The 19,843-nt window shown below is 31.2% G+C and overlaps 1 protein-coding gene across 6 annotated transcripts; it reads left to right on the top strand.

Moving 5' to 3' along the window:
- The first annotated feature begins 4,651 nt into the window (after nucleotides 1-4,651).
- Nucleotides 4,652-19,817, top strand: LOC108556756 (torso-like protein). Of its 6 annotated transcripts, none has more exons than XM_017912997.1 (3): nucleotides 4,652-4,873; nucleotides 17,432-18,079; nucleotides 19,255-19,817. In XM_017912997.1, exons 1-3 carry the CDS (start codon nucleotides 4,871-4,873, stop codon nucleotides 19,648-19,650), a joined length of 1,047 nt encoding a protein of 348 aa, XP_017768486.1. In that variant the 5' UTR covers nucleotides 4,652-4,870; the 3' UTR covers nucleotides 19,651-19,817. The 6 variants fall into 6 exon arrangements, with proteins under 6 accessions (XP_017768486.1, XP_017768481.1, XP_017768485.1 ...); XM_017912992.1 differs by lacking the exon at nucleotides 4,652-4,873 and adding an exon at nucleotides 7,354-7,534; XM_017912996.1 differs by lacking the exon at nucleotides 4,652-4,873 and adding an exon at nucleotides 7,863-7,998.
- Nucleotides 19,818-19,843: the final 26 nt, after the last annotated feature.

The raw sequence follows: 19,843 nt of genomic DNA, 5'->3' as shown, positions 1-19,843 counted from the left end.
TAGAACCAATAGAATTGTTAATAACGAAGAAAGCCGTGTGTTGTCGATCTCTCCTCTAGCGTTTGGCGATATGATTTGCAGATGCAATTACATTTTTATGACTCTCTTATCAACTGTTGGAAACTCCTTCTTTTCGTAGCCCAGTACAAATTGTATGAACTTTCAAATCATCTGTGATTCGTCGTGAATTATTAAATTCTTAAGATACGTACACTCGACCTCTTTTCCAATAATTGAAACAAATTAAAGTATTTTAAATTAATTAATTTAACGAGTAGATTAAAATTACAAATTATTGAAGCGTATATAGAAATCAAAATCGTTTTTGCGCCAGATACGTATAATATATATATATATATATATATAATTTTTTTAATGAGTGCTTAATATTGAATATTGAAATATTCATCAAATGGTGTTAATTAATTTTTCCCCCTGCCCTCCAGTTAATTTGTACACATTTGATGTTCATGTGTTAATGTTTTAATTGACAATTTAATTTAAATATTAAATGAAATATTAATTATAATATGAATGCAAAATAATTGCTTCATCGAAATGATTATTATATAAAAGTGATTATTTATATTAATATCGAATAATAATTTGCGTATGCGCGTATAAATGCATTTTACCATAAATCTGACGGAACTATCAATATTTTTAATGTGCATTTAGTTTTTAATACTTTAATGCGTTTTTTTAAATAAATATAATTGTATAGTTATATAAATGTATTTTAAATGTAAAGTTATAAGTATTTTTAGGTATATGTGTGTGTTAACAAATAAGAATTCTGAATGCGTAAATGAACAACTAAAGAAATGCTGGGAATGTGTCGTCTTTTAGCTGCCAGGACGAATGGTGTGGCGGTGTTATCTTCGCACGTAGATATCTGCAATTGCATTGTGCGAGCGCACTTTTGCGTTTCTGCTTTGGGTGTGATTTACTTGTTAATGTAGATTATTGGTAGTTTTTGGTAGAAACCCCAAAGAACATCATAATGATATCCTTGGTGCATTGTCGGCAAAGTGCAAATCCATAAAGCCGCCTTGTATTTTGCCGCATTCGTCGGCAACTTTTCATTCGCCTACATATATAACAAGTCTTACAAATCTGCTGCTATTCACCATTCAGTCGGCACCTCATTGTAGGTTTTGTTGTTCCCAGATTCCTCAATGCACCCGCCAACTACTGTATTTATTTTCTCTTTTCTTTCACTTTTTCATTCTTCTTTATTCCTTAATTAAGCTTTGGTTTAGAAAAGATGTACGGTCTTATAATACATGCAGACTGTGTCGGTATTATTTTAAATTATTTTTACTTGAAAAAATAACAAGAATTTCTTGGTAACCAGTTTTCAGATCTATTTCTATACAATTGTTTTTTTCTTTAATATTCAGGTATTTCATGAAATACGAGATGTAACGTTAATTAATTAACAACAAACAATTTTTGGATATCGCAAATAATTGATAAAATTTAATTTCAAGCACAAAAGTTGTCTTTATTTATTAAATTTATGGTCTAATAAAATGTTTCTCAAGTTGTATGCCTATAAATTATCGAATTTCAGCAGGTTTAAAGAAAGAATAATAAAAAGATATTTATGTCCTAACAATACAAGTAGATATCTTTCAATTATAAAAAAAGATAGTTGGACCTATGGAATAATATACAGAAAATATAATCTAGAAAAGTAAATAATATACAAAGGAAAAGGTAATTTATTTCTGCACAAAGGAAATAATGTTTGAAGGAAAACTCGAGAGATATAGCGTTTCACACACACGGCTCCTCCGCTCTAAGAGAATACGATTGCTCGGTGGTAGAAAGTGCTTACAAATCGGCGTCAAAATATAATGGCATGCCGTTACTGCCCTGTGTTTATATTGTTACCATTCCTGACGTACACACATTGTGCAATGTTTATAGGGAAACGTTATGTGATCCATCTGAAAGGTGCCGACAGACGCACAGGTATAATAAAAAAAAAAGAAGAGGGTGGCGAAAAGAGTCATGAGCAAACAGGTAGCTCAAATCCATAGGAAGAAGATCATTAAAGAAGAAGCAATTTAAAATAAAAAAAAATACGCGTTCGTTAAACGCGCTATTCATATAATCAGAGTGTACAAGCATATTGATGATGTGGAATTGCATTATAATGAATAACAATAATAATTATCATTGATTATACGATCGTCGCCTGTGATCGCCTTCATTCACAACACAACAAATTGACCGTGAGTAATTTTGGCTCAACGTCGGCATTGTCAACACCGTTATTTATTGCAGCGCATTTCACAATGGCCGAAAGTGTGTATATGTTGGTATGAATGTGTACTTTTGTAATAAATAAATTTGTAAAACTTTTCGAGTGTCCATTGTGCGAGAGCCGGGAAATGTCAAATGGGGAATGAAGCATGAATGGGTATAGATTTCAGTTCGGGCCGTGTACGTACATGCATACTACTTATATACACAAGTTTGCCATTATGCGGAACGAATACCTTAACACTTGTGAAAAGATGCCGAATTGTCATGCCACTAAAAGTTTCTGTTCGCCTCATCGTCGAGTTTCGGTTTAGAAGATTTATAGTTTCGAGTCCCATTCATCTCAAATACACTCTCGCACTCTCCGAGTATGTTTTCATTTGTTGCGAGCCTTGTAATATCTAAATATAGGAGAAAAGATGTTCTAGTACCAAATTTCTTTTAGCAATCTCCATTATGTAGTAAGTTTACATTCTTTGTTGACATTACAAATCTTTTAATGATAAATAGGAATAAGAAGAAAAACGTTTAATCCAACAATCAAATACAAATAATAATAAATAGCTTTAGTCAGTCCGGATTTACTATGAAATGATTATAGAAATTTTCAAAAATGTTCGTTTTTTTCCTCAACTCTATTTTTTTGCTAATTATTAACATGAAACAATTAAACATAAACAAATTAAATCTTAACTAAGTAAAAATTAAATAAGACTTATATATAAGACTATTGGCTATTGACTAAATAATATATTAATTATGAATGAAATTTATTGTTGCAAGTTGGAATACATAATTTTGATGTGTAATAATTAGTTAATGGCTAATTGATGTGTTCGCACGAAGATCTATTTAAACCCTATTAGTGTGCGGTTGATTCAAATCCATTTGTCAACAATGTAATACATGTACATTGAGATTATCATAAAATCATTTGGTATTAGAACCAATTAATATCATACAAACGTATGTTTCATATTTATATTGTACAAATAACAATTATAGATAATTCCAATAATTTTTATTAGAAGAAAGATACAATTATGCAGAAATAAATTAAAGAATTACAAACCCAAAATTGATAAGATAATTTTATGTCATTAAAATTTGTTTCAGGATATTTCAATATCTTTTGCATTAATTCATTAAAATTTATTATATTAAAACAATTTTGATCTATTCCAACGTTCTAAAAAGTATGATAGTTTTAAACAATAAAAACTATTTCTACATTTCGACTTTTTAAAGTACTTATAGCAATTAGTTGATATTAAATTAATTGATTTTAATACTTTAGTATCTGCATTCAACTCATAAATTATTTCAGTAATGTTATACTTTACTATTTTTTTTTATAACTAACTAATAATTTTGTTATTATATAATAATAAATATGTAAAAGGCGAAAAGACCTAAGATCAAATTAAAACCCATTTATTTATTTCTATATTTCCATCAGCAATGATTTTTTTTAACTTTACGTCTAAAATTAATAATAAAATCACAAAATTTAAAAGTTTTATTTTTACATAATTGTATCTTTTACAAACTACTACTGACCTCTCTGAATGATCACTGTACTATTTAAATGAATCCTCGGCAAAAGTACATTGTAGCGCCATCTACAAAACATTCATAAAAACGTTTTCCTATCATCCACTCCTCAGATTTGCTACCTGTCAAAATTTGGTTGTATTCCATACTTTACTTCTTACATACAGCGTCATCTGTATTACATAATAGTAGAAATTTGCAGAAATCTTTGAATGTTACATGCACTAATTTGAATAAAGATTAATCAAACATAATTCAAATACATTTCCACACATGACGCTTTTATAGATTAATTCTCGTTTTGCAATAGAAACTTATTTTTTTTGAATAAATTCGCTTTCTAAAATGCTAATAATAATCTGTTTCACTCCAATAGTTATAATTTAAATAATCAATTATTTTAGATTATAAATTTCGTAAAAATTATCTATTATAATAAGGTAACATATATATAAATATGTCTGTTCATTATTAGTTGTAAATTTTATCATTTTAAAAAACGCAATACTTTTGTAGATTTGTAAAATAATGTGCGTTTTCGCAATAATCTTTATATTTTCGTTATGAACAACTGTTGCTTTTTAATCTGTTGATGTTGAATAATATTTTTTTTTTGTTGACATCGATTGGAGATAGAGATTCACCCTGTATAAGCAAGTTATGGTTTTGTGGGTACACAGATGGAGGATCCTAAACTGCCTCAAACCCCTCCCAGCAAACAAAAAAATTAACCCCCCGTGACGGGTAACGTGAGTGACACGTTTTTATTAATGGTTGGTAAACATCTTTTGGTCCCTCGAGCAGTGATGCAGTGATGCAGTGATGCAGACTCGAACCACGATGTCATTTCAACAAAACACTTGGCTAGTAGGTGTGATAACCATGGCAACAGCTCAACGAACGAGTTGACATATTTAGTGTCAACGTTGATTAGCTGCGTTCCGGTAATTGCGCCCCGAAATTGGCATTTCGTTGGTTGAAAACACAAACATTTTAGAAATTATCGTGCATTTATAATGGATGGGATGCAGCGTGCAGTAAAATGGTGAGTCAAAGATCAAACATATTTTAAGTATCATTAGATTGATTTCAACTTTTAACACTATTTGATTATGTTTTACAGAACATATTCAATTTCCTATTTCATTAATTAATCACAGTCATAATAACATAATGATAACAATGCAAATCACTAATAACAATAATATTTATTACATTAATTGAAGATAAATAAGGTAACATCAACAATAAATATGTTTACTATAAAATTGGAATAAATACAGTCATAACTGGATTAACAAATAACATTCGATTCACGAAATTACTGTGTTAAGCGAAAGAAAGTGTAAAGATTGTTGCTACTAAAAATAATCCACTTCTTCTAGGACCTTCAAACTGGTCTTACATAATCAGTTCAAGGCCTCTCTTATTGTCATTGTGATAATCTCCGTTTCAGTGCAACCTGAAAGAGCTTCGACGGCTCACATTTTGTTTTATGATTTCCATCACATCTTCAGTTCAACCTCCAAATGATTTTCGTGAAGCAAGAACGACTACTTTTTCTATTGTTTCAGCAATGATTACCAAATACGTAATCAAGTTTTGATATTAATTAAAATATTCAAAGGACAAAAGTACGAGTACATTACTTGATTGACGTACTTGGTTTTACAAGAAACAATTGATTCATTATTCTGTTGACAAAGTGCCAAGTAGAAAATGAGCATCGTCCCCTCATCAATACATATTCTAATGAAATGATATGTGCTGCATAGAGGTCACAAGCGTTTAGCTAGATTGAACAATAACAAAGTACTTTATTTGTTCTTGTTAAATAAATTACAACGCATCGCAACAATCGCTTAATGCTGCAAATTTAACACAGATTTTTGTACATTTCAAGAACCGGATACTGCAATTCCTCTTCATCTAAACTTAAAATACTAAAGTCTCTTTATAAACTTAGTTCTTAACCTAATTAAGTTACGATATTTAAATTTTATTTCAGTCTGAATGAACTGAAACCATTGCACGTAAAGTAAGATTTTCAAAATATGCATTTTCACGAATCGTGATTTAAACAAGTGATTTTATTTGACATTTTGTTGAAAGTAAATGATTTATTGCAAACGTTGCCACATCAATAAATTAGATGGGAACCGCGTATGCAACTGTGCTTCTTATTAGACGAAGAATTCCTTCGAACAATGGTGGTTTATTTTTTTGTTTGCTTAGGGAATATTTGTTAATGTTACTTAGAATTTGTGGTATTTGCCTGTTAATTATTATGTAAGTTTATTTTTTTCTTCTTCTGTATTTCTATATCGTTGTGCACGCTGTTCCGCTACAAACCGTTTGTCTAATATTTGAAGGTCTCGGATTGCCTCAGGAGAGATCGTACACATTCTTACGACACAAGCAAAGAAATTCACTGCTATATTTTACTAGTCAATTACATTTGTTTTGTCCACTCTTAACAAATTATTTATTTATATTAACGACACACGATTACCTGGAAATATCGAATGAAATTAAACGGTGCTTCTCTCTCTAAATGTTCTCAATATCAGCTGGTTTAGCCTTCGAAATGAAAAACAAAGTATACGCGTCAGTAATAATACAAGTACTAAATTTCAGTGCTATTGGTGGAAAAACGTATTAACTAAATATATGACCTACAGACGTTAGTGTTTTTTAAAATGCAAGTCGTGGATCATTAAAGAATGACTCAAAGTATTTTCAGTTTTAATTTATATAATAGTTATAAAAGTTTAAGTTAAACATAAATAATAACTTGAAACGTGTGTATATAATCAGAACAAAACTGTCGATCTTTGCGACAATTGTAACTTCATTTTAATATTTTCAATTCCTTTTTGCTACATATTATTAGATTTTTCCAAGACATTTTTCTTAACTAATTTTAATTTAATTATTTTGTAACCTAAGGATTTTTCGTAAAGCTAGAATATTGCAATAGAAATAATTTAATTGCTTTTTTGCTGTAATGAAATTTTTTCGTGAAGGTACTTTAAAATCAAAAAGCAAACAGTTTTTAATCTCAATTTCTATAAAACAAAAGATATTTCTTTCATATACATTTAGTTGTAAAGTTTGTGAAATAAAGAAGTTTTTTAAAGTATTGTTTGAAATAAATATATTATAAGATGTGACAAAAGTAAAATTCTAATATTTTTTTCTCAAAAATGAATATAAATTGTGACAATTTTCGTTGATGAAAATATTTGAAAATTCATCAGGCCTACTATACTAACAAATTGATCATGCGACTGAATCGAACGAGTTTGATTTGTAAAAAACGCATAATGCCCAATAAAACATAACGAGAAGCAATAAATTTAAATAAGTCGCGCGTGTATAAAGTTTTTTTTTATATTACGTATGTACTTTGTTTTCCCCCCTTGTTCATTAATGAAACAGGATCCAGGCGGAATCGAAGAATAAAATCCGCTCTCGGATTCAAATTGATATACGTTGGTCATCATTCAATTTATCAGCAATATAATTTGATATTATGTACAAACAATAGAGAATTCTCGTGAAAAGCAGCGACTTAGCTTCGTCATCATCATTCGCGAACAATGCAAAAATCATGAATTTCCTTCAGTATCCGAAGATTTTCGAGACGATGATTTCGTATAGAATTAATCGCTCGAGGGATGCGTTTAGGAAAAGACGTTGCAAGGTATCATTTTTATTATTTGCTTTACATCTAAATATATCCTTAATATAGACACATTTAAATTTATTGTAATTATTGCGGTTTTAGAATACTTAAGGATAAAGGAATTGTGGTTTTACTATAATTCACAATGAGACTTCATTCATCGTTATGATGATGAATAAGGACTATCTTTCTTTTCTATTGAAAATGCATGATCAGTGGAATATTTAAATTCCTCGTTGATTATTATTATGGTTTAATCGTGTGCGATAAAGGCCTGAAAAGGAAACTCAATGGTAGTTGATTCGACGACAATTGCATTGCCTATTTATATATCATTGATTGCCTTTTAATGAAGCTTTGTGTCACATTGCACTATTAAGTGAACTGCGGAGCTCAATGTGTAATAATCTCGTATATAGTAAGCATGTGGCAAGAGAAGATTTACAAATAGTTTTGAAATCGTCTTCTTCATTTAACAAATGGTACGTAGAAAGTTGCTAAACAACAAATCGGATTATCTCAATTTCGTTACAATTTGGCGTCTATAAAAATTATATAATTTATATGCTTCGCGCATGGCATCCGTATTGCAATATATGTTTTGACGGCGATTCTTTGTTTTGTACATTTATAAATAGTTCAAAACAACTGTATGAAATCTAGTACAAATTTAATCTATTATTAAGATGTATCGATGCAATACGGCAAGTAGTAATCTATTTTTTTCCCTAATTTTTCTAATTCTAATGTGCATAATTACATTTTATTTATCAGATAAATTAATTATTTACTTACAAAATATTTCATATAAATATTTGCAACATTATAGTTTCGCATAGAAATATATTAAAAATAGTATTGCGGATGTGAATTATTATTATCTGATTTTATTTCTGGTTTAGAGCAATGTGTTTGCTGGTTTTATAAACATCAAGGTTTTTAATTATGAATGTACGAATGCACAATGTGATAAATGAAATAATAACAGTTGTCGATTGCAATCAGAATTATTATATTTTTTTAATTACGTACATTTTTTTAATATTAAATTAATTAATATTTTAAGTTTGTTTTAGCAAATTTTGTTTGTTAAAAAATTAAATTACAATATCTACAAGAATATTGTCGATAACCAAAAAACTATGAGTTCTTTTGGATGAGATTGTTTGAATCTGTTAGTTTAGAGCTTCAATATGCAATTGCCATTTAATATTTAGTTAGTGTTAGGTGTGTGGGAAAAACACTCATTTATTAACGTGGAAACAGAGTAGCCTCCTCTGTCTATGGTTTTGTGCCGTGTAATTAATTCATTTGGTCGTAATTTTCAAAATACATCGTATTGTTTCATAACCGTTATTCGGGTTACACTGATTTTGTAACTTCGCCGACGCGAGTTTACATTTTTTTTATCACACATAACGAAAGTTATGTAAATCGCGATAATTTTATTCATTTGCTTTCGATGCCGATTCATATTCGACATATTTGTAACAAATATTGTATAAGCTGCAGAAATTAAACAACAATATGAAAGTGTTTTTGCATTTTCAATGAGATCAGTTTAGAATTAAGATATCCATGTCACATCTTTAATATCTGTGTGTCCTTGATGTTGTAATAGTTAAACTTTTGGAAATTCCTTAGTTCATAATCATGAAAACTTGTATATTTACGTGCAGTTTCTACAAATGTTTTTAAAATATTGGATTGTTTATAAGTACAAGTTATAAGAAAATATAGACTCTAGTTAATGTTAATAGCAAGAGTTCTTCAGTTGAACTTTACATAACAATTACGAGCAAATTTGAAATATGAGTTGTGCAAGATGTACAAAGTGCACAATCCTGTAGTATTTTTTCGGTTTGTTGCTAATGAAAGTACAATATGTGTGTGCAAATTGGTTACAACATTTAAGGCAACGCCAGTTCGAAAGTAGTTACACTCGCTGTATAAATATATTTATATATTTGTGCATGAGTGTTTGTGTATATATTTTTATTTAATGAATACTGGTTCACTTTTCTTTATTCTAATTCAATGTCAATGGAATACAGATGTGGTTTTCGCAATGCAACTAAAACGTTGTGCATTTTCGTAATTCAATTTTCAATGCATAAACATGATTTGCAATTTAGAAATCTTAATGTTTTATAAAATCTAATTATATAATTTAGTCGTTGTTATTATTATTATTAAACTATGAAGTTGTAATATTGAAAAAATGATAAATCTATATAGATAGAATTATTATCATAAATTCTAATTTTATACCTATCCTATTAATGTGAAATGTCACTGGATTGAATGACCGTGACTTCTTAAGTGCAATCAGTTATCCGACTATCTCGTCGTTATTATTGATGATAAATTGGTTTATGTTCTACTTGAAATATGAATATAATATGATGATAACTAATACAATTTTATTTGGAAATATATCATTTTGGATTGTTTGTTTAGACGTTCTGAGAGTTCTGCAGATGCAGCTGATTCATTGCGTCATAAATCGGTCGTTTTCGTCTGATTTGTATTGCTTTCTTATCTATTATGCAGGTGTTTAAAACGCACAAGAGAGTCGTACTAACATATCATTGGAAATCACTGCTTTAAACTATGTTTGCTGAGTAATCGTGAAATAAGTCGGTTAAGTCAGATTTCCAAATGAACTTGAACAAAATGCAAACAAAATAAGGATCATTTCGATTAAACAGCTTTCTCTTGTGCTGCATATTTATAAAAGGAATATACCTATTTGAGAAGATACTTAACGTAAACTACTTTAACGTATGAAAAAGACGAAAGTTACTTAATCAATATACAGATTATTTATTTACAAGTTTTTTAAATTTCTTTCCAACATTTTCTCTATATAATTTTATATCTGTTTATAAATTATAACTTTTTTTTCAAATCTCATTGTCTATAGTAAATAGAGCAATAGATATTGGTTAGATAATTACATCAAAGATATATAATTATTATCTTTGATTTAAGTATCTGAGGGGGCCAAAGGACTAAGGTCAATGCGTCTACTGACAAATTGTAATTCAATAAACATAACAAACTCATATGAAAATTGTTTTTTAGTAATTCTTATCAAAATATTTATTTTACGTAATATTTTTTATAAAGTTAATAAAATTATATTTTTAATCAAACATATTATTAATATTTACTAAAACTCAGAATTTTATCATATTTGTTTATTTATTTACTCATTAGTGCTCAAGGGCTAACAGTATTAGATATAGATGTATAGTTCATCCAGTGAAAATCGCTAGTATTAATAGACACATGGAATGAATGCAATATCATCATCAATAAAAGCAGTTCGTGTCCGGTCGAACAAAATTAGTATATTGCACAACAATGTGCGTTCCAGTGTCCGGATTGATAAAATATAGCACGCACTTGAAGATATCCATTACCCACACAATTTTTATTGTACGATAAGACAGAAACGCGGAGCTCGTCGGAATCCAAGCAAGCAAGCAAGCAACAAACACTCGAGAGAACCTATTTCCATGCGTAGCGCGACCGCACATCGCCAGTTGCTGCTGCTGTTGCTGCAACCTGTACTTTGTAGCTTCTTCAAAAACATAGGGAACTCTCAAAAAATCCTCAAAACCATAAGAGATGCACACGTCCATGTAAACGAATCAACCACACTCGTCGCACAGTTCACGCACGGATCGGCATGCCTCATTTCGCGATGGACAGTGTTTGTATGTATTAATCTAGTGGTGCAGTGCAATGCTATTAACTATTTGGAAATGATAAGGGGCTTCACAAAATCTTTATCTTATTTCGTTGTATACACTATGGAAGTAACCATCTGAACAAGTCGCCAGTCGAGTAGATGCAACTGCGGCACAAGTCTTATGGTAATTATAATCACATTTAGAAAACACAAAATGCTTCTTTCCGTCTCTTTCCAAAATAAAACCACGAGAATCTAGTCGATCGTATCGTTCGAATCTGCTTGTTACGTGATTCATTTTCATTACGGTGCCGGTTCTTTTTATATGAATTGTATGAAATGAAAAGCGGACCCTTTTAAAAGGGAAATACGCTTCAGTACATTGAATAATGTATGGACAAAAGGTAGTCGACGAGCGATGGCTCATTTTAATTTCACAGGAAATGTGTGTACGTTAAGAAAATTGGTACTTCCTTAATTTCATGCTTTCAACTACTCGTTTGACACATACAGCTTATTAACATGCTCACTACTACAAATATATATTGCTTTTCGATTATTTTCGCAACATCCGTGGAAAATTGAAGAAGAAATGTAATAACTTGCAAACGGGGCCTTTCTCTTCGGAAAAATTAATCACACTATGTTTATTATTAGTGTTTGTTGTTGTTATCAGTAATTTATGTCTGTCAATGGCATTTATTGAATCAGTTATTTATAATTACTATAAATAAAACATTTATTAATAAAACTTACTTAGTGATTAAATTTAAACTTTTAGTTATAACTAGGAAACGTCACTTATATGGTAAAACCAGACCTTTTCCACTTCAACTTTAAATAAGTAAAATAAACAAATAACATCTAAAATCACTTAAATAATCAAAATTAATGTATTGATTTTTACCATTAGCAAATGTTAAATTTAATTTAGCAATTTAAAAGTATTTCTGAAGAAATAAATAAATTTTAGTTAAAAATAATGGAAATTATATAATTTTTTAAAATATTTATAGGATTTGATTACAAATTTGAAATATATAAGCTATAAAAATTAGTAAATTTATTAATTAGTCGTGGATTAATCTATTGTTCTATGAGAATTGAATAACTGACCTGTGGTTTCATTTCGGCGATTTCGTATATTGCGAATTCAATAATGTTACGGTGAAATGAAACACAAAGAACTAAAACATAATAAAGTGAAAGTTATTGCTTTTGTTTGGAAGTCTAAGCATTGCAATAATGATATCATTTACATTTATATATAACCGTATTTTGCATTTAAATGAAGCTCGCTAACATTCGTTGACTTTTACCGGTTTATTTAATGAAATACATGTATAGAAGATGTATAATTACGAATGTGTGATTAAAAATAATTATAAGTATTATTTAAAGTATTTGTTATTGATACAGTGGTGTAGCTAGAAATATTGGGGTCTCGTTGATCGCTGTTTACTTGTCCACTAACACTGTTTAATACAAATAGGGCAGTAATAAGATTGGCGTGTGCCCTATGCACCAGTTAAGTAGATAACGACGTGGGGGTCGGCATTTTTCCAAGTTAACTGTGTATCTGAAATACGACGAATCACAGCTTGTTTGAACAATACGTATTGGGCCACAAAAACTGTGAGTTTCGAACAGTAGATAAGAGAGTCATAAAAAGTTAGTTGCAGCTGCGAATCATATCGCCAAACGCTAGACGCTAGCCGCTTTTTTCGTTCTTAACAATTCTATTGGTTCTTTTTGTTCACGAATAATTTTGTTTTTATTCAAATTTAAACCAATCGACAAATGGTCACGAAAATTAGGGCGTTTCATTTCAAATCTATTGAGACAAATCTCATTATCAACATTTTTAATAGGAACATTTTAAAGAAGAGAATAATTTATATAATCGGATTAGTTCTTAATTATGGTTTAGTTCGTTATGTTGTTAATGTGATAGTTCATTTCCTAAATAATTTTCTAATTTTGTATTAAAGTTAAAATAACAATAAGTAATGTCCGCTTTAAGTTATCCGATGATGTAACACAAAATTTGAGGAACTCAATTTAACCATTAGCTCTAATTATACGAAGGTCATGTCTATTACCTTTATTTATTAGCATTTAAATAGAAAAAAGTTTAATTTATTTGTATTAATTACATGCGTATTTACATTATATTTCGTTTAATGACTGTTAAAATAGAATACATCATGTTTTAAAATGGATAAAAATTATACAATTTCTTAAATATAAAAGGTTGTCGTCCGTGGAATTAGTATATTTAGTTATTAAATAGTAATTAAAGTACAATAAATGAAAAAAAAGTAAGATATTTTTTAAAATTTCAAGAACGATCACTAAAAGTTCCATTCCATTTGGATATGCACTTTAAAATAGTTTATAGTTAAGAATATATTTTTTTTTGTTTTTCGTGACGTCTGAAAATATTTTATTATTGACTAATGAATAGGATGTTGGAGATTGCAATAAATTTCGCACAGACGTTTAGTAAAACTATAAAAAATAAAAATGTGACCCCGTGTTCAATACGTGGATTCATTTTTAAAGGTCGTCTTTTTCAATAAATTGAAGAATATATCAATAGAAAACTCTTAGAGGCTCAAATTAGAATTAATGAAAATTGTATATTATGTATCAATATTTACGTGAGTTTATTAGACCACAAACGATGATTTCAACAATCGTTTGGCAATAAGTTACGAAATGGAATTATAACAGCCACCCACCACGATCAATGTTATGGTCTTTAGATGAACCATTAATAATATTCTGTAGAGAGAAACGCAACGTTGAATACGAAAAAAATGTAAATTTTGAACAAGGTAACTGGATTTTGGGTCACTAAACACTGTGAGACCTAGACCTTTTATTTTTGACGCCTGTAGTCATCATAGCGACAATTGGTATCATCGTGCATACTGTGCATATTACGAAATCTCCGTAAATCTCCGGCACGGGGTTTTTGGGGCCACCAGGTCGAAATTCCAATCGCTTAACAATTATGAAATTGTAAACAAGGTAACAGCAGCAGCAGCAGCAGCAGCAGCAGGCAGGAGACCGGCCACGAGTGGAAACAGTGAAAGTGAACGCGGCGCGCCGGCTATACGCTATTCCTCTACTACGGCCCCTCTTTCGCGTCACGAGGGACACCACCTGCCCGATTCAAGGGGAGCAACCTGGGTCAATAATGTCCCAGTGCACGCGACACGGCGTACAACAGACAGACAGACAGACCCACGGTCCCACCGAAATATCCGAATACTGTTCACGATGTTCTATGGAACTGCTGCTCGCACCTTGTTCGCGTCCACTTAGTTCTGTAGTTTGGATTAGTTAGTTTGTTAGTGACTCCAGTGAGCAATTGGTGAAATGTAAAAACCGTCGAGGATTATATAAAATATGAACATTCAGACGTTATCACGGGTAATCCATTAATCTAATACCGATCATCATGAAAATAACCATTCGGAAAAGAGGAAAGGTTGAGAGCGCGCGCGGTTTCGATTGGAAATAGAGTTGTCTTATTTGTTAAAATCGCTATTGATTGAGTTCAGACACGGTGATTTTGCAAGAAAACTGGTTATGTATTGCAATAATATTCTATAGCACGATTTAACATTTTCACTCTCGCAATTGTTGTGTGCGTACATGTTTGACTATTTTTTCACGTTGATTCCCGCAATCGATTCAAGACGCACGCATTGTGTGGTCAACCAAATTCAATTCGGATCGTGTGTGAAAAGTGCCCAGACGTGCACGGAATTCCGTATTGCTGCCGTATCTACTACCGCTAATTGTTGCAACACTTTGATTTCTATTATTGTTTTTTTTTTTGTTGTTGTTGCCAGATTTGATGCAGAGCGCATTGCGAAATTCAATTTTAATTCATAAACGTTATGTCATAAGCCGCCTGATCCGAAACGCGTAAACTGCGCTGCTCTCCGCTCTGCGGCTATCTTTTGCAATTGGCCGATTAGTGATCTAGTTTATGGGAATTACGCGTGATAATTTGATAGTTTCACATAGCTCCGATTAATTGTAGTAGGGATTCACAACTCTCGCATGCTGGAGATGCTAGCCCACATAGATATGAAATTACATATTCCTATATTTTATTCATATCGTGTAATGAATAACACTTTCCGTATGCCAATTTCAGAATGTTAATAAATTACATTCTACAACTTGTTATAAAAATAAAATGAATATGATTTAATTGGTTTATTTTAAAAGCTGTAACTTATTTTAATTTACTCTGAAATCGCGTGCAGAGCATAAGAAACGAAACTGTTATACATCTAAAAAAACAAATAGTCTTCTGTTTGTTTTCTTAATTATATGTTAACGGGATTATACATGAGAATGAATATTCTCTTAACGAATTACTTCGTTACGATAATTCCGAACATTTACTAAGTTTGAAAAATATAGATTATTAAGTTGTAGCATTTGCATATTTATGATTATCATATCAATTGATTGAGATAGATTTTGAAATAAGATGAAAAATAGTGCGACTTTGTTAAAATTTCATTATGTACATGTAGAGATAATAGTACTATCATTATCCTTTGCGTGTTTATTTCCAAACTACATTTTTTTTGTTGAAATTATCAGATAATGGTGAATTTCACAACCTTCAACAGTGGTAATTACAGTATTTTAACTTCAATTTTGTAGCAATCGACTATTCAACAGCGCCATTGACAAATATTAATGTTTAAATTAAATAATACTTATGTGAAACATAGAATCTACTCAATATTTGCTGTAACGAAACGATCAGAAAGTATTTTGATTTCATACTTCTATGGCTTTAGCAAAAACAAACACTACAGAGATTTTCTTCATTTACGATTTTAGTCTTGATTTATTGTCTCCAGTTGATAACCTTGTCTGTTTTCCAGTTTATCAGGATGATCCCGTGTTTTTCTTTTACTTTCGTATATGTTTTTTTTGGAGTAACCCTGCATAATAAACACAGCAGTCCCTACTAATACATCTGCTTTAATCGCACTTATTGACATACATATATAAAGTGGAAAAGTAACAGGCTTGTCCTTAGATAGACAACACAGATAGTAAGTTAATTAGTAAAAGTAAACAACTGTTTCGTCGCATTGTAGAATACACCAAGGAAAAAACTGAGATAAGAAGTGTTATATAATTATAAACGTGACCGTTAATTTCTTCTTAAAACTTTCAAGCAACAAAGCAATAACGAGATCAAAACACGTAACGTGTTTCATACTTAAACTGCAGAACTAAGTTTAGTATTTCGTCTGGAAATATAAATAATAAGAAATAAAAAAACATATAAATTGAATTGATGCTATCTTTTCTTATCTGAAACCAAATAAACCGAGTCTTTTGAAATGGCCGATGAAATATAAAATCCATTACTTTCAACACATCAACAAAAAAATGTCCTTGTTTGAGTGAAACCTAATTTAAAACAATGCGTGTAAACGCTGCAGGAAAAAAATATGTAACTTCCTTTTAGAGTTAAGGTTGTTCAACGACGTCGTCTCGAATTTCTTGAACTCTCCCTTCTCGTGATTGTCGTCCTTGTCCTTGCAAATTATTATTTATGTGTTACCGCAATCTACATTCCATTTATCCACCGACAGCTCCGATCTAGTTTTCGCTTCTTTTGGAAGAAGATACAACGCAATAACGCTACTAAATGGAAAGAAAGTAATTGCGAGGATGGGTAACCTTCGAATATAACTTAACGTTCGCTCATTAGATGAGCAAAATTAGGTTCGCAATCTAGATCTTCGACCTTCGGTTTATTGCAGAACTTTCTATTTTTTTTTATATTCAGTATTGAGGATATTAATCGCGTAATGAGTATTTGAAATACTCTGTAATTCCTCGAAACTGGTAGTTACTTAAAAAAAAACAACTAGTAAACCAGCAAACAAATAGTTTACGAAACGTTTTTTAATTTATAAATACTCCATGTTCTAGTATTATTTCAATAGTTTTTGACATAAAATTAACATCAACAATTAAACTTTGCACAAGATTGAATAATTTAATATATTGATTATTAAAGATGAATTGAGAAAGATTGAAGTGTAAATTTATAAATAAAGATCTAGTGTATCTTTGGTAAATCGAGAAAGGCGCGCGCATTAGATAGATTAGATTTTTTGTTGTTGTCTTGTAAATTGTAAATTTGTTTATTGCAGGTTGCAGTCGCGGCAAGAATGTGTAGCCGGGCGTTATTGCTCGTGCTGCTAACTGCGTTCGTGTCTGCAGCTGACGGGGATAAGCTTCAGGTGGGTCAGTCGATGGACATAATGAGCAGATATGGGTATCTGGGTATCACGATGAGAGTGGTCGCACGGAACGAGAGCGATACCAGCTGGATATTTAGGGAACCCACGTACGACGTGTTCGCAAATCTGGATCCGTTAACGGTGCACCCGCGGAGGAGTGCCAAGAGCGGCAGCTTCAACGGGGAATTCCACATGGAATTCTGCGACAACCTACGGCAACTCAAGCAAGCATACTTCAGGGACTTCGCGTTCGAAGGCTTGGACAAGCCTTGGCAGGCTTTCACCACCGGCTGGAGTTCGCCGGAGACGATAGCCCGACACATGGGTATAAACTCATCTTTCGTTCACGGCGACTACTGCTATGTATTAGTGCGGTTATCTCGTTTCTGGGACAACGTTAAACTCTCGAGGTTGCCGAACAATGTGAATCTTCTGGAGAATATGGCCGAGGAAATTGAGAAGATCTTTGTGGGCGATGTGGCGAGCGTCCTCATGTTCACCAGGCGCGTCGGAACGCACTACATCAATTCCTTCGTTACTGGAAATTCCTTATACCAGGTGAATTTACTGTCCTATTTACTTTTGTATCAAAATTATTTTGTAATCGCTCCAAAGTTGACTAACTAATAATTTCCAGCAGCCTTGGCTTCATAATTACTTCGCATTGTGAAGCGCAATTTTCTCAACACGGATAACAAANNNNGTTTAAAAGTCGCAGACTTCTAAAGTGCAATTGGAATGTGTGTGTGTGTGTGCGCAACTATTGCCATTTACTTACAACCAATTGAATAAAAATAGATATGCGAATCGACATGCGACATTTGCCTGCCCTGACACATGAGAACATGTTTGAGAACAAGGAACTGATTTAAATTGATTGTCTCTTCTCCAACATACTTAATTATCAGGCATCAAGCATCGCAGACCAGTTTCAATTAATCATAAATTGTTCATTTCTACACTTGAATATACTATTTTATAATTAAACTTATGGTTATTAAAAGTCTTTAATAAATTACCAATTTTCATATGTAATAATACAAAGAAAAGAAAAAAATAATACCAGATATTAAAGATTAAATCTGGAGAATTTAGAATGCTTTTCTCTACTTATCGTAACTCTGCTGCACATAAACTATTTTCGTCTATTTTATAGACTTACCGGAGGAGATATTTTTGGAAATCGTTAAAGAGAGATACATAAAACTTGAAGTTCATAATAGTAGTATATAAATATATCAGTTTAATCTTGTTACAAAAAGAGGTAATACTTAATAGAATTGTAAAGTTAAGTAAAATATTTATAGCTTCTTCGGTAATAATCAAATTTAGTAATACATTTGAATAAAGCAGCAGCAAGATAAAATCCACTATAAATTGCCTTGCGTAAATTGACATTTACCCAATCTTTCGTAAATTTACTTATTAGCACGCGCAGCAACGTTTCAATTAAACTCTGTATTTTTACAATTAATTTGCATACAAAGGTTGATGTTATCTCGCGATAATTTCACATCACTTTAACCTGGGACTTTTCAAATTCAACTATTATTATTAAGTCATTTCAAAACATTTATCAAAGTCAAAATTCACTTAAATAGGTCAATAATATTATTACTAAAAAGAAAATTAATTGTGGTTTATATTTTATTTAAAAATAATATTAACATAAAAAAAATTAAGAAAATAGATAAATTAATATTTCGTTGTATTGATATCGATTTGTATTTCAGGTATTTGTTTACCACAAACCTATATATCTAAGGATACGGGAGCGCCTGAAAACTAGGGGTATCAAGAATTTGAGTCCGGTGGAGCTGTCGAACTTCTTCAGCCCGTGGTACGCAGAGCATATAGGTCAAATCCAAGTAGCGAGTGGCAACAAAACGGTGAAGCATTGGGCCACAAATCGCCTACGCGTACACTATTACATATTTTCGTATACCAGCCTCATGAAGATCCACGGAGATACGAAATTGCTGAGCGATTTGAACGGACTCCTCCAGAACGAGGCTCTTCTACAGTTGGATCTGCGAAGTCTGACGCCAGTGTTCAAAGATCCTGTGAAGCGCGAGTGGTTCAACGAAATTTTAGATAATTATTTAAATCTGCTCGAGGAGAACAGTTGAGACCAGGGATATTTTGAATTCGAAACGACTACGAAAGACTACTCGTGATAACCACTTGTGATACAAAGAAGAAGAAAAAAAAGAAAAAACTACCGCCGGACCAGTGACAGAACTGCAATTTATTATTTTTTGTTTATTATTATTTTGTTATATACCTTTCTACTCAGGATCCATGTTATTTTTTCTCTCTCTC

This window comes from Nicrophorus vespilloides, unplaced genomic scaffold, assembly GCF_001412225.1.
Source record: "Nicrophorus vespilloides isolate i.1.1-1 unplaced genomic scaffold, Nicve_v1.0, whole genome shotgun sequence".
NCBI lineage: Eukaryota > Metazoa > Arthropoda > Insecta > Coleoptera > Silphidae > Nicrophorus > Nicrophorus vespilloides.
This window is presented reverse-complemented; position numbering and strand designations above follow the sequence as displayed.